Consider the following 27,745-nt stretch of genomic DNA (forward strand, 5'->3'; position numbering starts at 1 on the left):
CAACTCAAGGCCATTACCTTCACCAAGCACAATGATTCTGCTGGAAGGATTCTGCTTAACTGTTTGTTTAAAAAGTTATATCTTTAATATTTACTGAGTGTTTTCTTGGCTGCTGGAAAGCAGCCTCTGCATTGCTGGTCAGTTCTTTGAGATCATTTATGTACTTTTTATTGTTCAAAGGTTATTAGTATTGTCAGGAACTGATGTGTTTTGGGCAGCTTGCAATATCAAGTACTAGTTCTGACAAAACTTGGCCACTACCTTCAAGTGGTTAAATCAAAGGTTGAGTATATAGGACTGAACTAAAAAAAAAATCAATGATTTGAGTCATGAGTCGAGAAGATTTTGAGTCGGCTTGCGTTTTTTCAGTCAAATCTCTGCACTTTTGTGTTTGAGCTGACAGAGCAATGCTGGAGCAACAGCAATGCAGGCAGTAAACTTTAAAAGCAGAGTCTTAAAATGACCACAAACCACAGAATTAACTGATGGAAATGGAGAAGGGTGATATAAACAGAGGGCTGCATGATGCTGGACAGCATGACGCGGGACTGCACAACTCCAGTCCGCTGGCTGCTCCAGCGCTGTTTGCTCTGGTGACGACTGTCAGTGAAGTTGGTGCAAAAGTGGTGAAAGTGGTACGATTTCCTCTACTGCCATCCAGCAGCAGCGGCCCGTCAGGAAAAATGACCTGTGGCGCGGCGGGATTTTATAACTGAGCAGGATGCACACTTTTACTTGCTCTGACTGTCTGGAAATCTGATGTTTTCACTTCACAGATGTCTAAGAAAGCCATTAAAATATGAGGTTGGCTAAAACATGAGACTGAAGGCTGGTATAGGAGACTAGTGTGGTGCTGAACTGAAAAAAGAAAGAAACAAATAGTTGAATCATCATATTGAACAGCCAAATTGTATTTGATGGACAAAATTCTAGCTTGGATACAGCCCCAGCGCAATCCATTTGGAGAATCCTGGGAAAGTGAACTTTGGCACATCTTGCAGGGATGAGAAGCTGTAGAACCCTCTATGTCCCATACAAAATGCAAAGCATATTCTTAGTTACAGACCAGCCTCATAAGAGTTTAAACAAAATTCAAACACAGTCAGATGTTACTTGTTATCTTCTTATAGCCTTTCTTCCAAACCATGTTCTCTTGCACTAATGGCCACTCAAATGCACCTGACAACCGCCATACTAATGATTTGGCTTAGTACAGTGACAGCTTTGACTAATGGCCAGGAAGAGCGCATGAGACGCATGTGTATGTGTGCGTACGTGTGTGTGCGTACGTGTGTGTGTGTGTGCGTGCTATCACCACATACCATTCTTCATCCTCTCATTACTCTTAAAACCTTTCATTCTTTCTCGCAGAGCAGAATGCTATTTTCAGACAGTATTTCCATATTTCAGATCATTGTACCAGAGATAATATATATATTCTTAGTGTGTATGTGTGCCAATGCATGTGCTTGTCTGTGTGCATGTTTTCGTATATGTGTGACATTTCTACACTTTGTATGGTTCACAAACATCCTCAACATATTCACATAATCATTAAAAAACTCACTATTTTGGTTTACACACCACATTTGCACTTGATGCTCCACATCTATACGAAACTTATGACTTAAAATTAAACCAACTGTGTTTACATCCACTTGAGACAGAGTGGATGTAAAAACTCTCACAATTAACCTGTTTTGTTCATTAAAATGGACCCTGGTGTGACCCTTGCACAATTATTGCAGTTCCTTTGGGCTGGTGTGAAGGCTGTCAATCAAAGCCTGCTGCTGACCAAACAACCAGACTTGAAAAAAGTGGTCTTGGTACACTTCCAAGCATTCTCTGTGTTGTTTGTTTGTGGTGTGAAAGCAAACAAACCAACATGATTTTATAACAGGATCGTGAAAGCTATTGATTAAGCAATTGTGTAATTGATAAGTTATGAATATATTTATACAAATCTATCATAGTTTATGTTTTTTCCCCTGTTGATTCCTGTTTTATTTTGTTGGTCTATCTATGTGACTTTACTTCTTATACTTGACTTTACTTCTTGTGCTTCTTTGTCCTTTTCACGCCCTTTTTGATGACCATTTGTTCACCTGTGCCTGATTAGTTTTCTGTGTATTTAGTCCTCGTGTTTCTCTGTTTTTGTGTCAATTTGTCTTCGCTCTCTTGTATCAGTCCCCACTGTTTTGAACTTCTGTTTTATTTTTGGACTTTGGATTTGACCCTGTGTTCTTTGTTTGCCCTTCTTGGTTTTGTTGGTCTTATGGGACTCATCTTTGGTTTTAACATGCCTGAAGCATGAGCCTGTTGAATATTCTTTTTCTTTTTATTCAATTCCTTTAAACTGCTACCCTACCCACCACCATCTAGTTTAGTTGCCTTGCTTGACAACACAATTAATTTAGTAACATATATGTAGGGTTAGTATTTTCCCTAATTACTAGATAAAACTGCTGTGTTTGTATCCTACCCCATTTACTTTGTCAGTTCATTAAGTCAATTAAAAAGTGTGTGATAGTGATCATGCAGTAATAAGCCCTCAATCATTACTGTACAAAACACCTCCTTACATATACACATAAATATACAAATAAATATACACATCAGAAGCATTAAAGGTACTGTCAGTCACCGAAATTTGATTTCCTCTCATGGGTCCTGATGATGCTGGATGACAATCGCCAAAACTGTCCAACCAACTAGCTACCCGTGAGTTTGTAAAACTTAATGTTTCCTCCTCTTGGTGTATTTATAAAAAGTCAGTCTGAACACAAAACAGAGTCCTCAGTCTTGCAGGAATACAGATAATGAAAAGGTTGGTTAGGTGTCTCCATTTACAGTCTAATAAATAATAATTCTCTGAACAGCAAAACTTACTGCAGGCCAGGGGTGCAGCATATAAAAAAGTGTGAACAAATACTGCACAATCAGTTGACTCCAAAACTTTCAAATCTTTATTTATTAGTATCATTTAATTTTTGGTTTATAATTTCAGCTATTTTTAAAGGGTGTCCATGTAAATGTTGCTTGCTGTAATCAGAGTACCTTGCACTCTATCAATACCAATATCACTGTAATTAATTTGCCTTATTAATTCTTAAGAATTCATTTACTACCTCCTTTACAAAAGCTCTTAAGATCAGATATTGTTTTTATAGTTAACCAGACAATTGTCACCAAATCTATTACAAGCATGACACTGAAAAAAGTCTGCATTTTGGCACCACTTCTTTTTATTGAACTCCTTTTATGCTTAATTTTCAGTTTGCGTGTTATTTTATCTTATGTAATGAAATATATCGCTGGTATTTAAATGAAAAGTGAAGACAACATTTGTTTGCTTGTTTTCCTCCCAGATTAGACTATGTCATTCTGTGTCATAAGCACAGCTGGTGTCTCATCATAGAGCTTGATAACCATCTGTCTGATTTTAGTAGTGGAGGTATGGCTGGTGTCATAAGGCCTTAATGAGGTTTTAGACAGGTCTTCAATATAGATGGAATGACAGAAGGAAACCATATGGGTCCCATTCCCTTCCTATTCGCACTTTATAGGCAGCAGTTAGTTGAACTATTTGCTGACAGCTACAGTTTTCTGCTGTGTTTTGCGGTCTTGTATATCTTGCTTTCTCCTTTATTTCATTTCACCCTTGCCAAATTTGTTCATTATCGCCTTGTCTTCTCTTTTTGTTTCTCTTGCTCCCTATCTTCTTACTCTGTCCATCATCTTTTGATGCCCACTGCTCCTCTGTCTCTCCTCTTCTTTCACTTCTCACTTCATCCGACAGTTCAAAAACCCCATCCTCCCTCACATCTATCATATTAACTGTATCTTTGCTGTCTCACTGTTTTTGCTTAAAGGTTCAATATACAACATTAAGCCTCACTAGACGTCAGAAAACAACTGTTTCCTATGAAAAGATATAAAAGAGTAGTGGCATCTTGAACAGAGAATGAAGTCACACTCTCTGTGTGTGTGTTGTTATTCGAGATTTCCTGTTAATCCGGGCTGTACCTCATTTGACAGTTTGATCTGAATTTAGGGAGCCTCCTATGGAAAACAGATCCAAAGTGGCTGCTGCCTGGTCACAATGTTTCTTGTATTACAGCTAAACAGTCATAGACAGTAGGATAAGTAGTCAGAGCTTCCAGGTCTGAAAAGTGACACTAATGGATAAAATGCCTTAAACCTGCATTATTTTGCCAGCAGAGGGCGACTCTGCTGATCGCAAAAAAAGTCAGATTGTATGAAGTCTCATGAAAAAATTAAGCTTCTTCTCACTTCCTTTATAACCTCAGTCATAAACAGTCCCCTAATAAGCTTATGGTCTCAATCGTTAGTTCCAAGTCTTCTTCAATACAGCATGATGTTCATTTAAAATGCATGTAAAATATGGTCCCCATTAAGAGTAAAATGGATGATAAAGCAGGGTATGCTGTGGGACTGGCTATCGTGTGATTAAGAAGTCATTCTCTGTGAGTCTGTCCAGTGCGACACACAGGGCTCACAAAACTCTTATCAAACTGGGCAGTGTTGATCAGCTGTGAATTAAAACTCTCTCAACACATTGCCTCTTTCTCACTTAAAATCGCTTCAGAAAAAGATTTTAAAGTAGCTCCAGCAACTCCACACTCTTTTCAGTACTACAACTGTTCTGTTTGCAAAAAAACAAGATGGCATCCTCCATAACGCCAGACTCGAGGCTTCAAATGGGTTGTAACAGTGGGTGACGTCACAGCACCTTTAATCTTACAGGCATTCTATTTATCTACTTTAATCTAATAGTCTCATTTGCATAATTTCACAACATGTGGCATTTGTGTGCAGACCTAAACAGCTAATCGGATTTTGAGGGGCATCAGTGTGGAAGAATAAGATTCCAATTTGGATCTGAACCCAAGTGACTTTAAATCAGGACCCCGTTAAGCATTGATTCACTGTAACTGTCTCCCTATGATTTATATACAGTATTCATCAGCAAGTGATCTGTGGAGTCAGGCAGGTTTAGAGTCCTGTTAAACACTGACATCCACAGCTGGGCCCCTCTTGAACTACCGGACACCCAGCAGAAGTCCACTAGGCCTGGTTGAGTTAACGCCCAGCTCAGACCCTCCTTATATCTTATTGGGCTTAGCTCTCCCTGTTGTCCCCTAGGCCGTCTGCCTGGCTGAGTGTCTGCTTGGCTCTTAAAATCATCACCTGCTGCAAAACAGCTGTCCGTAACCAAACACACACAAAGCACACAGCTGCTGCATAAAATGGGTACGTGCCCACACCTGGATAAGGGTGGGTGCACACACACACACACACACACACACTGCACTATACACACAGCTGCCGGCCACAGCTGGTGCCCATACTTTGGACAGAGAAATGTACATGTAGGCATGCACATGCACACACCGGACACAGCTGCTTACCACATGTGCCTGGTTTATCTACAAGAGGAGTGGGGTGAAGAGAAAGACAAAGAGAGACAGAGAGCCTAATTATCTGAGAGAGAGAGTGAGAGAAAAAAGATATGGAGCAAGATGACAGGAAAGACAGAAAATCATAAGTACAATCGGATGAAGAGAGAAACTGCCAAGATAAAAAAAAATAAAATAAAAGACTTGGCAGCAGAAATAAACCTCAAGCCTGATAATAAACATAGACAGTATCAAATTAAAAAAACAGGCCTGGTCACATTTCACTTCCACTAATCCAATCTGAAAGTGGAAAATAAGTTTTTAATTTGTTTAAATACTGATCTCTATTCTCGGCAGGGCTGCAGGTCCACAGGTATCTGCTGACGATTACATTATTCTCAGATAAATAAATACAAATGGGATCCAATCTCTCACACACTGCTGAAGATTTTCAAAAGCAGATCGATACAAATGAAATTTAACAGACGGAGCATGTGGCTGATTCTGACACTAGACAGAAAAGGTGCATCTAAAATGTATCCACATTGTGTTTTTTACATCAAGGCCTGTATAAAAGCTGCTACCTGACTATATTTCTTAATCTGAGTTTGTTTGTGCTCCTCTGTTTTCTTGAACACAACACTTGTTTTAAAGCAGACAGACAGACAACACATGAAAGGAGACATTATCTGCTGTGTGTATATGCAAGCTTGTTCCAAGACGGAGAAAAAAAGACCTGGCAAATCAGTGTAGCTTATTCAAAACAAAAATACAGTACACACTGACCCAGATGTGTTTTTTTTCTCTATGTGGTGCTGAAACAGCACAGCAATTGGTAGTTCTTTGTTAATAAAAATGTTTAAAGCTTAAGTTTCTTCTTGACTTTGGAAATCATAGTTTGACAAAAAAAGAAAAAAACTTAAAATTAAAGCTATTTTTACTGAACGTTCGATTACATCCAATTACCATTCATCTACATCAAGAGCAAATGAAAGCTAGTAAATGGGCCTTGAATAGAGATATTATGGTTAAACAGTGTATGCTTAGGTTGTTCTTACATTCATCGTATAAGCATCATGTCTCCTAGCAACAGCCAGCATGAACAATGACCGTGTCCATAAAGGGATAGTTCATCCAGAAATGGAAATTCAGTCATTAAGGTTTGGTTTTTCAGTCCACAAAACACTGCTGGACCTACACAGGAAAACAGTGTCATAAAATCTCCCAAACAGTTGAAGTGAACGGTGACCACATAAAGCTCCAACATGCCAAATTGACTGAAAAACCATTATTTACACCATGTTTTTAGCCTCAACATTCACTGCAGATCTTAGCTTGGAGTCACATTCATGAGTACATGCACACCGTCTGAACTGGGTGTATGTGTTGTGACAGTGTGCAAACAGCTTGTTGGGACTTTGAGACTTGGATTATGCTACACAAGCAGAATAGAGGCATTTTATGTTATTTTGGTGTTTGGGAGATTCTGCAACACTGTTGTCCTGTGAAACTTCAGCAGTGTTTTGCGGCCTAACAAAATAGACCCAACCCTCAGTCTGCATGAGGGTGAGTAGATAATGACTGAGTGTTTTTTTTTTTGGTGAACTATCCTTTTAAGCTTAACCGAATAGTTATTTCAACCAGAACACTGATTGTTCTCTAACCTTATTGAAGTATTTTTATTGCCTAAACTTAAAGGTAGCTTACAGGTAGGAACTCTGCTGCCCTCTGGTGGTCATGCATATTAATAACTCCTATCACTGATAATGGCTACAATGATAGATAAAAAATGGCGTCTGACACTAAAATAGTATAGCTACAGTCATACAGCTATGGTAAGGCCATTAATAAAAGAAATAAGAAAATACTTAAAGGTAACACAGTTCCTTTCCATAGTAACTAATAACTTTCTAACATTTTTTTTTTGTTTACATACAGGTACAGTATGAGGACTTAGCGGAGGTGACTGTGGCTCTGAATTTAGAGCAGACTCTCCACTGATCACAGCGGGGGTTCAATCCCCAGGTCCTCCTGTCCATATGCCGAAACATCCTTGGGCAAAACACTGAACTTCAAATCGCTCCCGATGGACTGTGTGTGAATTGGTGAATGAGAAACAAATTGTACATGCTATAGCTGAAAGCACTATATAAATGCAGCCATTTACCTTTTAAAAGGCAACACTGCACACAGCAAATTAATGAAGCATAGAGTGGATATTGTTCTTACAAAGGAGTAGCGCAAATGTGTGAGAAATCATGTAGTGTTTATCCACCTTCACTTGTAAAAAGTCTTATTTTGAGTCACAGGCTGTTTCTGAGGAAGGGCTGTTTTTCAGCTGACTTGTTTTATAACAGCAAGACAGCAGGGAGGTAACAATAACCAGGACTTCACAGCAAGAGAGGAAGAGAAGGAAAAAGAGAAAAAGAATTTCACTGAGCGTATGTGATCTCTTCCTCCAAGCAATAACTTAGAGAGCATCCACACATCATAAAATCTGAAAGTGCTACACAGACAAGTTCTCCATCTGTGCCCTATCACACATTTTAAGACTCGCTTGTTCTGCTTTCTCTTTTCTCTGTCTTTTCCTCTGCTGCTCATGCGTGCATCCTCATTTATTCCAGTCGCTGAAGCTTTCCTTTTACTGTCTACATGTCTCTACTATCACTTATCTTTTACTTTACGCCCCCTTCCCATGGCGTCTGGAAATCAAGGCAGATTTAAAACAATGTATTAGTGCTATCAAAAGATGTCTGTATCATATTTTCCTTAGATTATAACTCAATTAGTGTGTATCTATCTCACTTGAGGCAGGAAATTAAGCTCACCACAACTTAATTAGAGGACAGGTGAAGTAACATCAGTCATTAACAAGTGGCAAATTAAAAATCTTGTGAAAGATTAATACTCATAACTGTGTTAAAGTCCAATGTTTTGTTGACCCATCCATCCCTGCAGACTGCATTTTTTGCTCTCCACGGAAAAGAGAAATTGCTACACCTGCCATAAGGCTTTATTACTTGGACATAAGCAACAACCACTGCTGTCATTTCTCTTGGAATGATGGTTTCCAAATTGCTGTATAATTTTTTGCTTATATTCATGGTCCTAAGGGTCCCCAGGATACTATGCTTTGATTTTGATGACCCAGTGGCCTTTCCTGTGCACCCTCAGGACAAAGATTAGCTCAGAGAAGAAACATCACTTGTGTGTTATTTGTTGTGTGCGATTCTTTAATATCGCGCAGGGGTCATGAACATTGCAGCCTCTGGAAGTCACTGGCAGAACTTGTCCTTTTATCTCTCTGTCGATCATTATCTATCACACAGCCTTTTTCTCTATCTCCGTTAGCTGATCAGGCCATTATATGATCTGAGAATCAGACTTTACTTAGATCCAGCAAACTGTTTGAATTAGAGTCTTTTTTGAGCAGTCAGGGACTCAAACATGTTTTTAATGGACAGCAATTTAACAACAATCTAGCTGAAAAGTAAAGCAGATAGAAGCCCAGACCGAGGCACTTAAGAGGCCAGACAATGGCTTAAAATAGTCCGTAAATAATATGTCTACAAGTAAAAGTGAGACATAAAGTAAATCAGGCTAAAGCAGCGGACCTGCAGCTTTTACTTCTAACATTTCTGTACTCATAATTCATTCTCAGACGCCAGCTGGAGACACATAGGGCCAAATGTACAGAACAATGTTCTTAAGTGGTTTAAATTTAATGTACTCTATGAACGACATTTTTCAAAGAAAACACCTGGTTGCAGCAAGGCTTCTCTGTACATCACTTTTTGACTTTTATGAGTCTTTTTTTTAACTCTCAAATCAAGCCTCATGGAGTGAACGTACTGGCTTAATTACAAGTCAGCAAGCACTCATTGCGTTTAACATAAGGTACATTTTATTTGATTGCCTCGCCTTCTGCTTCACAAGTTATGAAGGAGAAGAGCAGATCATTTGTGAGGAGGCTTCTGATTATGTTAATGGTGTCAATGTCACAGAGTTTTATCCCCTGGGGCCAGAGATTATAGTGATTCAACAGAGTTGCCAATTGTAACTCTGGCTCAGTGATGAAGGGCGGAGCCCTAAGTGACTTTCTGTCTGTTCAGGCAGAACATATTCCGTTATTGACAATGAGATTTTATTGATACCAATATCGATACCAATACTGCATTTCGATACTGATACTTTTGGTTCTACTTTCCATAATTTGATGCAAAAAACAAAGACATGACATACAAAACTGTAAAAAGATGCAATATTCTCTCCTTGGGTAACTGGTAATGGGGACTGAGGTCATCTCCTGAGCAAATGAGAAGCAGCTTGTCACTAAAATGACAACAGCTGACCTGGTCCACCTTGAAGGTCAGTCTATCTTTAGTGAGCCTGTATCAATGTTGTTGCTAACTTAATGTTTAGAGGCAAGTGGTGAGACAGAAGCAGATAGGTAGCAAGGACAGATAGATGGGTAAATCAGCTGACAGAGAGGCACGCGATCACATGTACACATTAGCAAACTGACTGCCTTGTGTGCACAAAATCAATAGCATTGCTTGTCATTTCCTTTTTTATTCCGTTTATAGCTGAGAGCAAATGAAAGAGAGTGGGCAGAGTGAAGGGAGGACAAAAAGAAAGAAAATGGGAGTATAAAGCTCTTGTCAGAAAGACTAGTCAATATAGCTACTGGATGTGACAGCACCAGTCTTCTGCTCCCCCTCCTCTCTTCTTCAAATCTCTCTATCCATCAGGTTTATGAATTGTTCAGGCGAATATTGAGCAGAGCATGCATGCCTCAGGGATGAAGTGTCACTAAGCAGTTCTCCTCAGTTGGTCACTTAATTGTGTATGTGTGTGTCTCCTGTATATGTGGCACTGCAATCTATCTGTATGCACTCAGAAGCAGATTACAAATGGACACGTGCATATATGTATACTGTATGTACATTTCTGGGTATTGTTGCATCAATGTATGTGTATCTAAGTGTGTGGCACATTTTGAGTGAATTGTTTTGTCTTTATGTGCACTAGTGTTCGCGCGTGACTGTGCTCGAATTCTCACTGGGACTGACATCATCATCATTACCCTGACAGCTGACAGTAAAATCCATATCAAATCTATAACTCCATTTTCCTGTTTTTGTTCCTTTCTTTCATCACCCGACTCCCTTGTCTCCCATAAATAGAGGCTGCACCATGACATGTCATTAGCTGTCCATGGATATATCATAAAAATGCAATGAAACACAGAGACAAAAAGTCAATAAGTGGCAAACCCTGGGTCACTGCATATTTTCCTATTCCAGATACTTCAAAACTATCTTGCCCATGGCATTACCTTACATGCAGCTGTCACATCCTTTGTCAGACTCGAAAGGCTTTTATTTATTTATCATCTTTTTCTCAGAAATGTCTCATTCCTCATTGCTTATGTCCCTCCATCTTTCCGTCTTTCTTTCATTGTTGGTTAAACATTATAATAACCATCATTCATTATTATTATCATTATCAATGTTAAATTGTTAATTAATTAAACTTTAATTTCACTGTTAACAAACAATAAAATTTACTAATTTTAGTAATTCTATAATTTATGTTATTTTATCATTTTTTGTGCAATGTAAAATAATTGGTTTAAAAACAAAATATTGTCTCATAGCTAATAAGTGATAATCACACTCACTGATTAATTTAGTTAACAGTTTATTCTTGCACACATTAAAACATTGTATATACTATACTGAATACAGTATTAAAGGTAGAATCTGTAGGATTTGTCTGAGCTGTTCGCAAATGCACCAGAAAGACACCAAGATAGGAAATACTGATGTTTTGTGTTGGTAAAGCATCCCGAGCACAGCAAAATAATGAGAAAACAAGGAAATACAGGCAAAGGGCAGAGTGTCTGCAGATACAGCCACCACCACACACTTCCAGTCGATCACAATTGATGATTTATGATTGAGATTATCTTTATATTAATCTATACATTGTTTTTTAGGAAAATTAATATTATATTTTTAAGTATTTGTTAATGATAATCAAATGATTTGTAAAATTAGTTTGTAAATTGTCTGTAAACACTATTGTGGCTGTTGTAAAGAGGGCTACCTACAGCATCATAGTCTGAAATGTAGGGTCACTGAACAAGCTGCTTCATTAGACAAGTTAGGTGAGACCATGTGTTGTCCATAAAAATTACCTGGATGTTATTATAAAGTTGCAAGTGCTGTTTATAAAACCTGAAAATTGCTTTTTGAAAATCTGAAAAAAAATTTTAATGTTTCTAAATAGTAGTTTAATTTAATTCAAGTTTATTAACAATCAATTTAACCTTTTGTTATTGCTGATTATTATAATGTGTTGCCTTGTTTACATGATGTCTTTCTGTCTATCTGTCTCTCATTATTTCCTCCCTCTCTCTTAGCCCCGTTTATCCTCAGTATAATATCCCCTCCTGGATTTTTGTCATTTGGTTCATTCAGCAGAGCAGGGGGGTGATGCTGCTCTTCAGTTTGATAAATGTATGTTTAGCAAACACTCTAATTATCTCAACCAGAGCTAATAGGATAGATAATTACACATTATACACAGAGTCTCTCTCATTCTCATTCTCTTTGTCTTTCCTTCATTCCCTCCCACTGTTTCTTCCATTCAGTTTCATTTCTTCTCTCTTTCTCCGTCTTACTCAAGCCCATTGTATACGGTATCTGTTTCTGAAAGCAATGTGGTGTTTTTCCACTTGTAATTGACATTAATGAGGTTTTCCTCGACTGCGTCAGGCCTCAGGAGTGATGTCTGTCTGGACCAGAAATACAATACAGTAGCAACTGAATGTGATTTTTATGGTGCATATGACTTTTATGAAGACAACTGACACTAGAAACAGGTAGGAGGGTAAACACAAAAGTCCAGCCTCCACATAGCCCACATAGTTCCTACGGAAGTCACATTTTGTGGAGGTGCACAATAACAATAACTGGACTCTCTGTGTACCTACAGCACTACCTCACATACACCAACACCTGACACAGATGCATAATTCAGATTCACCATTTTTACCACTTAATTACTGTAATTCCAGCAGGTGTATGGTTGACCTGTCAATCCTGGTACCAATTGTTCAAAATTACTAAGTACAAGTAAGTGTACAATTATTATCTGTAAAAAAAAAAAAAAAAGTATTTCATATTTGTTGCCATGGCACTGGAAGTCAGTGCTCCATGAGCAACAGCAAGAGTTGCCAAGTGAAGGATGGAAATGTCTACAGTAGTGAGGTGCCTCCTTTTTCTATTTGTTTTCATTATTATTTTCACACCGTTGGTGTATTATGAATCCTGCCTCCAATCACTGTCAGTGGTAAATGTAATAAAAGCCATGTTTTAATATTGTCTGTCTGATTCCATCAAGCCAGTTACACTCTGAGGAAGGAGAATTATGAAGTGTTGTTCATTGTGACAGCGCGACAGATATTAGTGCAGATAAACTGAAATCTGTTTGACTGGCAGAGACATTATTACTCGGTTACATCAGTTTGAAATGACTCACATGGAGCCAAAAGACCTGTCTGAAAAAATATCTTTATATTGTCATATATTTGGCTTTTGTATCAGAATAGAGCAGAAATTTTTTTTTTTTCTGATGTTACTGAGGGTTATATGAGATATTTTAAACAAGTATTACTTATTAAGCTCATATGTTTGTCTTTTAAAAAATACTGAGAACATGTAATGGAAACATTTGAAGCTAATTTCAGTTGGAAATACGGTATGAAAGTATGAAAGCAACCCTGTATAAGTAAACCACTAAGCTAATTTCCCTTTGGATACTCTTCAACCATTATGTTGTGTATTGTGACATAGTGTTGATTTAGTGCATCCACTTTACATCCCCTTTTGCAAGACATCTTAAATAAAAAAAACAAAGACACCATTTTTTTCTGCTTCTGTAGTGTGTTTTTGTTTCAAGTGATGCTTAAGTTTAGATGGTTTAAAACATTCATTTGGAAAGGTCTCGAAGCAGGCCGCATTTGGGGTAGTCGTTTTTAGATTGTGGTGGTAAATCCATATTTTATATTTTTTGTTTATTCCTTTTCATAAACGTGCCAATTTTTGTGAGTCGGCTCTGAATTTCAGGAGCAGAGCAGCATCATGGAAGAGGGCAGGCAGCAGTCTAAGTCAACAGTGACAACTTATGTTTTCTCCAGCAGGGAATTAGAAAGATGGGCACAGCAAATAAAATTTTGATATGTTTTGTGTGTGTGTTTTTTTTTAGATTATGTTTTGCAAATGGGCCACAAGTGAGAGTCGAACCAGTGGCCACTGCAGAGGACAGGTAGCCACAGTATATAGGGCTCAAGCTCTACCAACTGAGCTATGTATTATTATAAATTATTATAGCAAATCATATAATGGGACTTTAATTTTTATTATACATATATTTTTATCAGTTAGTGTCCGTCTTAGTTAATGAGCCGCACGCTCTACCAGGTGAGCCACCAGGGCGCCACCACTGTGTGGGTTTTGTGGTTGCCATGGTCACACAGCGAGCTGCAGCAGCGAGTTTAAAAAGAAGTTCCACCATAATCAACTCTTAAGGTGGCACAGTGCAAACAAGAGTGGCAGCCCCACTGTCTCTCCTTCCTGCTGTTTCCCACTTCAGCATCACGGCTCCAGTCATGGGTGTGTTGGTAATAACCACAGGAACCTCTCACTGTCCTAAAGTACAGTTATAGCAATTTGAAGCTATTATAGATGGAGTAACCCGCATCTCTGGATTTTTTTTACCTGTCTGTGGTGCAACATGGTGAGTCTGAGGTATCAGTTGAATCTATTAATATTCTGTGCACACAGTTTGTATTTATTATTTCTATATATAACTAACTGGATAATCTTGTGCACCAAATGATCCAAGATAAACTCATTTCACTGTAGCATCTCACTGGATTAAACTGTAAAACTGTAAAGTCACATTTCAGTGATGGTGCACTTACTGGTAAAAGTTATTAAACTTATCAGTAACACCTCATTATTGAACCAACACCCCTGCCATCGACAATCTCTCAGTCTCACTGACTGTAACAATAACCATCCATCAGGACCTCTATTAATCTCAACATCACTGACAACAAAATAAAATTGACTGAGATGACGAGACGCAGAAACGTATTAGCAAAAACTGAATGACAGACGGACAAAACGTCCTGTCAAACCTCTCTCCTGTCGCTTCAAGGGACAGGGCAATATTTCACTGATCTGTAGAAGAAAGCGGAATTCCATTGCCTCTGGGTAAAACATAGGTCCAAATTAAATTCCACACTTATTCTCTCCCAGCGCTGCCTAAGGGTATCCCACGACCTCTGCAACAGAAAGGTCATTATGAGGGAGGCTTGGCCAGGAGGAGGGAGGAGAAGGAAAGGAGAGGGAGATGACAGACTGCAGAAAGTAGGGTAAGAGAAGGAGGAAGGAAAAAAGGATGAAGGAGAGGAGGGAGGAGGAGAGAGCAGAACAAGAGAGAGACAGATAAGGATCAGGAGGAATAACACCAGAAAAGAGCGTTGGATTAGAGAACTCTCATTTAAGATCATCTGTTCTTTCAGGTCTGTCATTTCTCAACAACGTGTCTGAGTCTTTCTTCTCCACAGACAGGTAATCAACTCCTATCAGATCCAGACCTGTGGCTGTAAAATACAGATCTGACATAGCTTCAAATATTTGAACTAGTTGATGTGTGTTTGATTTAGACTGTCAGAAATTTAAGCATCCTTTAAAGAGTGCCACAAGATAGGAAAAATCAGCCTAAACAAATCCTTGTCATTGCCTGTTATTCAGTATATATACTGGCAATCTAATTGTCCAATTGTTATAGAGTGGATTTGAAATTCAGTGTCAATACAATAAATAAACAAGCTGGACTTTGCCTCAAAACAAAACAAAACAAACACTCAGAGAAAAAAGATCTGAGAAATAAAAATCAAACCAGCTAATAGCAAAGACAGAGGAATTAATGTAAAAAATATCTTGTGCAAGTCAGATATCAGGTCTCTGTGCTGTGTTTAAAACAAGACAGCTTCTATCATTTGACAACTGACACACTACATCTTTTATATTTCTGATTTCAAAAGCCGTGCAGTGTGAATAATTCTCCCAACAAAATGTCGACCTCTTCTGCTAGATGAAGCTTTTAAGTCAAAGTACAAAGGACATAAACTTCCAAGACTGAAACGGATAATAAAGACATACTTTTTGCCTTTATTCTTTTTTCTTTTCTTTCTTGTCTTACTCCCCTCTCATGATCATGATTGCTTCCTGATTAGACACTTTTAATATCCGTCGCAGTGGGGGTACCGTTACCACGGATACAGCCGAGGCTGCAGCGCGGCATGTGGCTAACTGTTACAGCTAAGACGTCCCCGGGTGATTTTTCATTAACTGGTCATAAAGGAGACTCTGTGTGGAGCCATTACAAGTGGCCTCAGATCTTCTCCACAGAGTACTCAGAGATACCACCCAGAAAGAAAAAAGAGCCAGACAGGGAGGGAAATATGGAGGTAATATTGAGTCTCTGAAGAACAGTTTCATAAGCTATTGTTGTCTTTCCATTTTTTGTTTTTTTCTCTTCCATTTTCTTCCACTTTAGCTAGTCCAAACTCTGTGTCAGTCCTTGTCATTGCTAACCCTGCTGTTTGCCCCAAGGAGGGCTGCAGACAGACTTGTGCTACCTCCGTGACACATGGTGCCACCCGCCGCTTCTTTTCGCCTCGACCTCGCCAGCTCTCCACCTGCGATTGCGGCCAATTATGTTTGTGGGAACACAAAACCAAGCTGGAGGTGCTGCTACTGGGAACAGAGCCAGGTTAAAGCCATTGTTAAATATTTAATCACCCTGTGTGTCTCGCATATAATGAAAGTCTACCACTGATCATTTGAACTCACAGACCTCCGACATCCAGATCTATATTGTAGCTACGCCGTATCAGTGCATGACAATGTGAAACACAAACATTACGTGGACTATGTATAGTAACACGGTCAGGTTTTCTGCCATCTACATCTGAGCCAGATCATTCATCAGCACAGTATACTGCATCCTGACAGAAAACTACACACAGCCATTGTCATGACAAACAGCAAATGGTGCAGACAGATATATGAGGTAGAGACTATTACAGAGGTGATCAGAATTCTCAGTTTTCTAATGATTCTCATCACACTGTCTGAGTTCATTTGTAATATGCAGAAAATGTGAGCGATCCACGTTATCTCAACACACAAAAAGTGTAACACTAACAATAATATGGATGTACAAATAGACAAACATTGCTGACAAAGTTTGTCCAAACTGCCATACAGAAAACTGAGTGAAAACAAAAACCAAAAACACCATGCTCAGCCCAGCAAATGATCAAGATTATGATGGCACAATAATGGCTAAACATGTACATATATATATATCGATCAGGGTGAAGGCTGGAGTAAAAACTAATTTTAATATAGCTGATACAAGTCAGTTAAAGGGTTGTAAAGAGAGCGTCCTTTGCTTGTGTGTTTACATGCAGATATGATAGTATGTTTGTTTGCAAAAATATGTCTGTATGTGAATATATTATTTATGAATGGGTGGATTGAGATATGTGTATTTAAATGCATGGACATATTTGCATATTTATGTATATGAGTTTACCCTTTGTTCTAAAATGCATTTGATGTAACAAAAATAAGATAAGATACAATGGGAAACACTTTCATTAGATTTTGTATTTATTTATCCTTCTCTAATCAGAGTTGAGCAGCCCAACCCCACCAGCCTCTGAACAGGAGTCTGTGAAAATGTACGCTAATCGAGACACCACAAATGTGCTCCTAGTGACTGCCAAGCTGAGCATGCATTTTGAATGTCAATATCACTATCAATCACGTCCATTCAATCGTGGGAGGCCAAAATCATGATCAATATTGATGTTTGACTAATTGTGCATCCCTAATCAAGATAATTTAATGACATACTTATTTTGACTATGCTGATGCAGGGTGGAACAAGTAATAAAGTGACCAGCCTTTCCTCAGATTAAGGTGACCCTGACCTCTGACCTCACATCAAAAGAAGACAAGAGAATTTAAGAGACTGCTGATATATAAAATTAGTATGCTCACCCAGTCATGCAGGTGTACTTGGTCATATTTTAATGTGTAACACCTGTACAATTCTCAGACTCCACACTTCATTGCTGGGGCAGTATGTAGTTCTCAATCCTGCTGCTCTGTACCCAGAGTCCTGCTGGTTTTATGTCCTACCAGGTAGTTAATTGCATTCACTTGGTGTCTGAGGTGTAAATCACTCCCTGATTAGACAGCAGGAATGAAACCCAGCAGGAGTCCAGGTGTCCTGATGGTGAGGTCTGATAAATACTGGGCCTGGTGAGACCAAAGCTCAGCTGTGTTCTAACTTGTGAAACATCATTTTCAGATATGTATTTTTTATTAGGGACTATTTTTTTTTCATGGATGTAACAGTTAAAGGGTCATTTGATACTGAATTACAAAGAGAAGAAAATCTCCTGCACAACTCTGTGTTGTGTTAATCATCTTGTAAGCAAGAAACTAACTAACGAGAAACTTCCATTATTGTGCTAGAGGACAGGAGAAATCTTATTATTGCAGTTAAATTTTCCTGTAGAAAGCTGATTTCCTATTTATGCAAACATGTAACCTGGTTTTAAGGCCTTATTCAGACTGCCAGCCCAAATCCTGGTTGTACTGGTAAATACAGAGGTGGGGAAACTGTGAGTAAATTGCATACACCTGGACAAAGTCAAATCTGATCATTACAATAATACCAACCTCCTCTGTCATGGAGCTTGTCTGACGCAACAGAGAAGTTCTGCAATGCGACCTTACACTGAGATTGTTTGGAGGGGAAGATGATGGATCTCCATTTGTCATGCTTCCACTTTGGAAAGATGCGTCACCTGTGTACGCAGTCACTGAGGCCTTCAGCATTACCACAGCAACCCATGCAGACAGGTTAGTGAGTCTGGACACACAAATCTGATCAAATAACTTGCAAATAACAGTGTGGACAGTCTGTCTTAAAGATCTTATTTGAGAAACAAATCTGGTTTGCCTGCATCTGTACAAAGTCTAGCCTGTGGAGCTATAAATATTGTGGTTGGAAAAGCTGTGCTGTCTTCCAGTCCGTCTGTCTGTCTACTCACAGTGCCATCACTAACTAACTAATTCACAAAGTCAAGCCATGTTTCTAAACTAAGGTTTCGGTGAATGTGTTTCATTCTTACCCATCCTAGTTTCTTGAGTGTATGTGAATGAAAACACTTGCTGTGATGTTATTGTGAGGAAGTTAGTTAAATCAGCTGAGTGAGAGATATGTATGAAAGCTGCAAGATGAGAATATACTGCACCTACAGTTTCCTGCCCTCTGTGATAAGTGTCGAATTACCCTTTTAACTCTGTCTTTTTAGAGAACAGCATAGTTTGCAGTATTAAGATCAGTTGAGGAGACCTTTGCCTCAAGATTTAGATAACACTTCTAACCTTTGGAGTTAATCAGAGTAAACACCAGCTGGTACCCAGAAGGGTACTTGAAAATACAAATTGTGTATCTTGGATATTAAAATGCTGTAACATACACTTTAGCAAGCAAATTTACATAATTGTCCCCAAGAAAATTTTTTCAATACTAGAATCACTAAGATTCAATCGCTAACCCTCACATCCAGCTGCTTCTCTGTTTCTTCATTAGCACATTATTTATATGCAAGTAGTTTCACAATCCAAACATTGTCACTTTTTCAAATTTAGCACCATTATTGTCCTTATTCATTTGTTGACATGAACATTCAGAACTCTGTACATAATGCTAGAGTGTTAATTAATGTCAGAGTATGAAGACAGGAAGGGTTTTAGCAATATTTCCAACAAGTTTCCATTTACAAATTGATGCAATCATATAAAATATAGCAAGACAACAAGAAAGAATGGGTCACACTAAATTTAGATGTGTTTTTTACTCACTGACATTTGTTCTTTCCAGTCATTTCTTTTTTTATTTTTGCCACTACGCTGCCGAAATGTTTGATTTCAGTTAACACACAAAGCTCACAGGTAGATGGGTATTACAGGGTTTAGTCCCTATTGGCCAAAAACTTTTGCAGTAACAGGTCAGTGGTCAATGCTTTCCTCCATCAACTGTATCAAAACTGAAACTAAAAATCTCAGCAGCATACATGTCCCGCTCTAAGACTTTTTTCAGTCGAATCAGATTTGACCTTTCAGTCCAAATATTCAATGATTAGTTCAGTTTTTTTTTTTTTTGCAGTTCGGTGCGCCACATTAAATTCCTATATCAACCTACATGATTATATTTTCCCAGTAAGACTCAAGTTTTCACATTCCTTCATCATCTGTGGTGAGGAAACATCAGATTTTCACACAGTCAGAGAAAATAAACGTGTGCTTCAATCTATCTGGTATAAATCAGTGGGCATGTGGAGTTTCTCTCCCCAGCACCGCTGCAGCCACGGTCCAGCATCACCTTTTCTGCACGCTCCACGCTCCCTCACGGTAAGTGATTTTCGGTGAGTTTCATTTGTTTTCTGTCGAGTTTAAATTAAGCTAACGATGATGATGTTAAAATAATTTTTCAAAGGCAGTCTGGTGAGTTTGGAGAGAGCAACAAAACAGCTGTTTCTGGTTTAACAAAACATATCTTACTCTATAAAAAAAAAGGTCTTTCTCTGTGGCGATCCTTTTAATAATGTCATCAGACACTAACAATTACAATCTGAGCCTGTCGAGCACAAGTAAGCACTTTGTTTTAGTGGTTTGTTGTTTTTTTGAGACTTTGTTCGTAAAGTTTACAACCTGCCATGCTGTTGCAACAATGACAGCTAAAAACAGGCTGAAAATTGTTTACCAACCACTGGTGCACGTTGTCATTTTTTAAAATTAAAATTAGTGAACAAGCTAATATAAAAACATATTTTAATTCCCCTTTATTTATAATTCCTCATTGAAATGTTCTCCCTGTGCATTTTTGTAATCTTCTGTGTCATACTGTTTAATGCACACTGACTGATGCTGGAAAAAAAAACGACAGTTCCACATAAAGGATCTCAGTATACTGAGGGTTGCCAAACTCATGATTTAAATCTCCAACGTTCAGGGGGCAGCCCATGAGTTAATGTCCAATCTATACTCTCTAACAAGTTGCACATCCTTCATAGCATCAAGTAGGTTTTTCCTGTCCCAAAAAATGCATCTCCTCCTGTTCAATCACCACAAATTCCTGCCACTGTCTCATGTTCCACAAATTATTTCACTTTTAAGGGACTGTTATCGGTCTTGTACAATTTTCTGATGAAAAGTGTTACTTATGTTACTTACTTATCTTCTAACAATACATAAGGGAATACTTAAATAGCTAAGGGCAAACACTTAGAGATCAAAGGGTTTTCCTTACAACATCCTAGGGAAATCCTTACGGTGATTTTATGTAACTTTCAGTTACGGATGCTTTTTTCAAAGGCATCCTTAGATGAAAATTTAAGGGCAACCTTAAATTAGTGATTTTATGCAGGTATGCAAATATATATAGGTTTATATTAACATCGGTTTGAGAGGAAGTCTGGAAAATGAGTGAGAGCAGAACGAGAAAGATCGCAACACAAGGGAAGAGAACATGAGAGAGGAACAAGAAACTAATTATCACAAAATGTGACCTGTTTTCTTCAGCATAAATGAGCATTAGGAGGAAGAGGAAAAGAAGAAAAGAAGCAGTCAAAGAAAATTAACTGCTGGAAAACAGGACCCTTGGCATAGTGGGTCAGATACTACCGCTGCGATGGCCCATTTATGAAAGTAAAAACTTGGCATGTAATGCTGTTTTATTCCATCCTAGACTCTTCTGTTAAGTAGGTTTCAGCAGCTTTACAACAATAACGTGTTGTGAGGATAAGAAGTGAGACAAAGCAAACTACAGGGGAAACTGGAAGCCAAAGAGCCAGAGGGACTTGTGGGAAAGAGACTTACTTTAGCCAGTAGTGATGATGCCAGACGCTCTGTGGCTGATTTGAAAACTGCTGTGTGCTGCTTTTTGTAGCGCTCCTCTGTCGTCTTTTCTGCCTGAACACAAACAGACAGCATTAACACACATGTACACACACACACATGGCAAAGATGATATGAAAGGTTTCTGTCAAGTAACAACAATTATTATCAGGTCCTGTATTTCTAAAGCAATGACGTGGCCACAGGTGCACCAGGGTGTGCCTGTCCCACCCAAAGGGGCTGTTGGCACCCAAAAGTCAGCTGCAGCATAAACTTTTACTTATTGCATTACTAATGCATTTTGTTACATATTTCAGTGTTTCCCATATATTCCTTTTTTGTGGCTGCCTGTCACAACATCAATATCTGCTGCCACATATTGATTTTTTGTATTTGGAGCTGCATGCACCTCTCTTGTTCGTGTCAAGATGGGAACCCTTGATTTGCAAAACTCTCACCAGTACAAGAGAATGGCAATGCCACTGTTGTATGTTTGTGTATATTTTGTGTGTTACTGCTATCAGATCATTGCTTGTGTTGCAAGTAAAGAAAGTGTCAGTGGTCTGTTTTATCATCTGCTGTTTTATCAGAAGTGTTTGTGTCAGTCTGGTTTTCTTATATGAGCCATGTGCCTACTTGCGCTATTGTACCTGCGTGTGTGTGTAGCTTATATTTTGAGTGTGTTCCCTTTCTTTGACAAATATTATGTGTTCATCTTTTTAAGAGGCATAGTCACATAAGAAAACATGCATTATACATTCTGCAGCAGATATTAAATACAGATATTTTATATGGGTGAAACTTTCACGTATTGTGTCTTCCCCACAGCATCCCCCACTTGAAACCGTTCCCACAGCTGTGATGCCTACTAATGTTTTGTAAAATCTTCTAAGTACACTGGGTTGAGGCTGGTGACATTATTAACAAAAGGCCTCCTCCACACAGAACTCTGAGTGATGCACAAAATTATATGTGGAATACCCAGTTTCTGATGCACACCCATATACTATTTTCTGGCTATGCTAGTGCTCTAAAAACAGACAGAAAAAATAAAGAACGATAAATGAATGACTATAGTGATGGATTGTCCTACCTCATACTGTCCTGGACTCGGGGCCTCTATTGATTCCTTGTTGTGGAATATGCAGTTGCGTTGAGCAGTGGAGCCAAAGCCTCCCTTCCTGGTTCTTTCTAAAAATGCCTTTTTAAAACTGTCTCGGGCTAATCCATGCTCAAACATATTATAGGACCCTGGACCTGCACAGAGAACAGAAAGGTGGGATCATTGTGTGCGTTTCTCAAAAGCAATGATCATCCTCTGGTGTCTTGTGGGCTACATTGGGCCCACCAAAGCTTCCCATCAAGCCCATAAAAAGGCCACTGATGAAAATATTGCAGTATTCATATATTCATAGTATTATGAACTGACAAAATTCCCAGGAAAATACGCTGTGGATAAGTAACTGATAATGCAAACTGAATGTTTCCTAATGTTGTAACCTCACATTAAATCAGGAAACATAGTCACAGTCTGAGAGCATTTACTAGTACGGGCCTGTGTCCACATGTTTTGGTTTTTTTTTAAAATGAGCCTCAGTGCCTTTTTTTAAATTATGCCCAATGAGGTGTCAACATCTCTGGCAGCATGCAGCCACCTTGAGAAAAGGTGCTGTTTGTTTTTTCTGAGCACTTTATCTTTGTTGTATGGCCTAAGTGTTTCTAGTCTAGTTCTACTTTTCAGAAAGGCACTGGTGTCATCACCATTGCCTTTTGCAGGCAACCAATCACATATTATATGATGGGGGCTTGTCACCTTATTAAGTTAGCTTCGTAGTTAATGTCAATCACAGTGTCAGACATACACGCAGCATTATTTTTTTTTCTCACCACACATATGCTTCATCCCAGCATTGCCAAGCACCCTCCTAGCAATTTTCTACCAGAAAAAAATTGTTATAAAATAAAATAGTTATAAGTATCTATTTATAATTATGTATTTCCCATGTTTTTAGGTGTCTGCTCACACTGACAACATTAATAAAAATAACATTAATATTGTAAGAAAGTGAAAATGTTAAACACTAAATGACTAGTTAGGCCTAAATAATTATTTTTTATAATTTGAAAGTCCAGCTCCTGAGACAACTGTATTTGATGACCCCCAGTGTAGAGTATGTTTCTAAATAGCCTTCACACTGTCCTGAGATACAATAGTCCAAGACAGCATCTGTAAGTGGTTAAAAGATATTAGCTCTGTCCAAACCTCCAAAAAGATGCAGAGCAATTTATACTGACTTACAGTGAAGATACAGACATTAGACACATGTAGCGTAGGTGTAACTTTGGCTTAGTGTCTTTAGTCTTAAGAAGTGTGTGTGTAGCATTCATGTCGTGTTGGCTTACTATGAAAATGACACTTGCGCTACACCTGCACTAAACTAAATGTTCTATGGAGACACTCATGTGTTACTGCTAGTTATATCCTAAACAGTGCCATGCCATGTCTGCATGTGTGAACGCCTGCTTTAACAGCTTGAGAAGAAAATGCTCAAAAACAAAGAGGAATGGTTCTCCATTTCTAATAATACCATGGCTGAGAAAGCCCACTCTCACAAGAAATTTAACAGCCCAACCAAATGAAGAAAACATTTTCATCTGTTTGACAACACACAAATATATTCATATACAGTATACAGAATCTACAATCCAAAACAAGTGAACAGAGAAATGCAACAACACAAGGAAACACACTTGGTCACGGCGGTAAGAAAAAAGTCCATCCTGTCACAGCCCTAAATACAAGTAAACCTTCTGTCCAATGTCAAATGAGATACTAATAAAATAAAAAATGAGGGAAGGCCTTTAAAATCAGCCATGTGGTACAACAAAGACATTTTAGAAATATAGTGTCTCACCTGTCAATTCTGCTCCACAACCTGTACATCAAAAACTCCTTCAGACCTGCATCTGAGGTCACTTCACAGACAACACCACACTAACATTTAATCTGTATGAACTGTTCGCAAAAACATGTCTAAAGTGTGGTGTGTGTGTTGGTAAAGTCTGACGGGTTTTTTGATGGAAACGGGTCCTGTTCAGTGTAATCACCAATAGAAAATAGGCTACATATACAATTATTTGTTTATTATTTTTGATTAATATTCTGAGCTCCTATTAAATTAGGTGAAGAAAAATAGGTAATAATAATGAAAAAATCCATATATAATTTCTCACACTGTAATTTGAGAGGCTAGATGCAAAACCAGACGGTGGGAATGACTCATACCTGTACAACATAATGGTTCACTCTTGGGACAATATGAGCACGCACACACACACACACACACACACACACACTGAACAATAACCACAGAAGAAGTCAATTCCCTTTCAGTTCGTTTCAAAATGTTAATACAAGCTGCAAAGTAGTAATTATTCTTAATTAATACTTGTTAAATTGAATATAATGGTCATGCCAGCAAAAATTCTGAAGTTAGAATGTGGGTTGTTTGAAATGAAAGAGAACAGGGTACAGACTTATACTCACAAATAAAAGCGTCCTTGAACATTATATGGCAACACTCAAGTGCCAATGATATCTGACAGGATATGGATATTAAAGGGTGGCTTAATCTGCATCCTTTTCCAGGTTTTTTCAAATGACATTCAGTCATTATCAATAAGCAGTGACGTAAGTTACATTGCTGATGCTTTCCCCTCCCTCAGCCTTCAGGGGTTTATATGCAGTGACAACATCATGCAGAAACCTACGTCACGTCAGGTGGGAAAATGTTTTTGAAAGGACTTGCGAAATTATTTTAAATGCTAAAACACACAGTGCATACTTTGACCAAATTTTGATTGTTCAGATTTGAATACAGAAGCTACAGAATGATATTACAACCTAAACAACAAAAAGAGGATAATCACGGACCTACCCTTTAAGAGACAAGTCCCTGTTATTAACTCTAACAGTTAGATTCATGTTACATGTAAGAAATCTATTAACGCATGAAACATCTTTTTTCTTTTGCACAAACAGAACAATGCTAGATCTCTTTAGAGGAGAAAACTGGGTTTCATCTGTGAGATATAATTACATATATTAAAGAGGAATGTTCCTTTGAACAGCATCCAAGCTGAACACAAAGTGTGCTGGTAAACATAAAACCACACATATACTAACCTGGTGTGGAGCAGTTTTCGTGGTTAGTATTGAAGCGCACTGCAGTGATGCCAAATGGGTTTTTCTTCACTCCTGTGGTCTTCTTCAGCAGCTCAAGGGCACAGCGCGGGTCATTATATGCACCAACAGGGGGCGACACATCTTTCACATCGCTAAACCTCTAATAAAGGGAGATAAAAAGGAATGCGAAAGATGAAGGTTAGAATATGAGTAAAAGAGAGCATGAAGTCAGGAGAGAAAATTGGAAAAAAGCACCTGAAGTTAAGTCCCCTGCAGACAATTCAGCGATTAATATCACTTTCTATTGATGAAACTGAGATCAGCGCTGCTCAGAGCAGTGTATCTCTTCACAGTCAGAGATACCAAACAGAAACAGAAACTGACCTAATGCACACGAACTACCCACAGCCTACATCATGTAGACAAGACTAAAGGTCTGTAACCACACAAGCAGCCTTGTGGGAGATTACTGATCATTACACAGTACAAAGAAAAATTGGTGAACAAATGAAAAGTGGAGCCACAGATCTGATTTGATTTTGGTTTGATCAAACCAAAGGTGAAAATGCTTTTGTTTTTTCTTTACCTGAATCAAAACTATTCATTTAGGACCTCTCGGGATCAGCTTGACAACATCAGGATCAGCTTGACAACATCAGATCTAGCTCAAGTTTGATCGTTCTAAACTTTTCAAACCTCAGTTATATCACTGCCATTCAAGTCATGTGGGCTGATCGGCAGCAATAAAAAAAATTACCATGATAATACATATAAGACATATTTCAGTCTGAACCAAAGTGATGGACTGACCGTCCCACAGACAGGGAGACTGACTTTGCCATCCATACCACCAGTCTGCCACCTCACAATTTCAATTTCATGCAGACAACCTGAGAATCAAAACACACCACACTGAGAGAAATCACAAAAATAGAAAAAGTATGAAATGCATGTGAGAAAGAATAAAAGAGAGTAAAACACATACAAACAGAACAAAGTGGTGAGACGAGGAGAGAGAGAATGAGATGGCATAAACAGCATCTCCAACTCAAAAATAATGATGCACACAATCAGGTACATAATGTTCTTGGACTGTTTCGCTGATATCAGAGCTGATTCAGCGCCACTACTGCTTGGCAACTTCACTTCCAGGGTATAAATGTGTTTATCTGATAGGCTATTATAACAACACAGGCAATCAGGGGACCGCAGCAGATAAGTTGCCTTTTCAGTCAAAATAACTGAGGGTGAACTGCATTTCAATGTAACTCTAGATTTCTCTTCAGCCTCTCACGACTGAACCATTCAGCTGGTTGTTATCGAACACAACAGAGGAATAAAAAGAGCTTGATTCCTTCAAATACTAGCATGTCCAATTTAACAACGGCATGCCCACACACACACAGACACACACGCACACACACACACACCCTGAGTCAGTTCTCCAGATGACATTCAAACTATAACAATCATCATAAATACTACCCATTTGTTGGAAACTTGCCAAGCATTGATTTGCACTTTCCGTTTAAGCAGGATCCAGCCTATGGAAAATAAGTTGCGGGGTAATGAAAATTGTGTTAGTAATGCACAGTTGAATTATTGAGCTTTTAGTCAAAATGAGAGGAAAAGAAGAACAAGTTAAGAGGTGTAGCTGGAGGGGGAAATGGGGAGAGGAGAGTAAAATGGACTGAGAGAAGAAAGTGTTTGAGTTAGAGATGGAATGAGTATTTGAGGAGAATAAAGAAGAGGGGCGGGAGATACACAACATGCTGTGTCAAGGCCAAAACAAACTGTGTTCATTCAAAGTCAGTTGTAGAGCTGGTCTTTGTGGCCATCTGTCAATCCAACACTGCCCGATTGGCTTTGGTGAAGTCTTATTCATGGGCACATTTTTTTCTTCCTCGAACTGACTGAAAACGCTTTGTTGACACTTCCCATTGATGCCTCTTATATTTTAAAGGTGTTTTTTGTTATATTCCTATTGTTCCATTTTCAAACACATGATAGAAAGGAATACTTCATGCCTAAAAAAAATCATGCCCAAAGCAGACAAGTTATCCATGCAAGAGGCC

At 38.5% G+C, this 27,745-nt stretch overlaps 1 protein-coding gene across 3 annotated transcripts in view; it reads right to left on the reverse strand.

Annotated features, from left to right (window-relative positions):
• Positions 1 to 27,745, reverse strand: part of stpg2 (sperm-tail PG-rich repeat containing 2) — a 68,361-nt gene that overhangs the window by 19,938 nt on the left and 20,678 nt on the right. For all 3 annotated transcript variants that reach the window (XM_084729573.1, XM_084729571.1, XM_084729570.1), the window contains 3 exons: positions 25,671 to 25,830; positions 22,578 to 22,741; positions 21,467 to 21,559 (listed from right to left, as the gene is read on the reverse strand). In XM_084729573.1, the coding sequence (XP_084585699.1) occupies positions 21,467 to 21,559; positions 22,578 to 22,741; positions 25,671 to 25,830 (417 nt within the window). The remainder of the gene's footprint in view (positions 1 to 21,466; positions 21,560 to 22,577; positions 22,742 to 25,670; positions 25,831 to 27,745) is intronic.

This window comes from Lutjanus erythropterus, chromosome 10 (assembly GCF_056507025.1).
Source record: "Lutjanus erythropterus isolate fLutEry1 chromosome 10, fLutEry1.hap2, whole genome shotgun sequence".
NCBI classification, from domain to species: Eukaryota; Metazoa; Chordata; class Actinopteri; order Lutjaniformes; family Lutjanidae; genus Lutjanus; species Lutjanus erythropterus.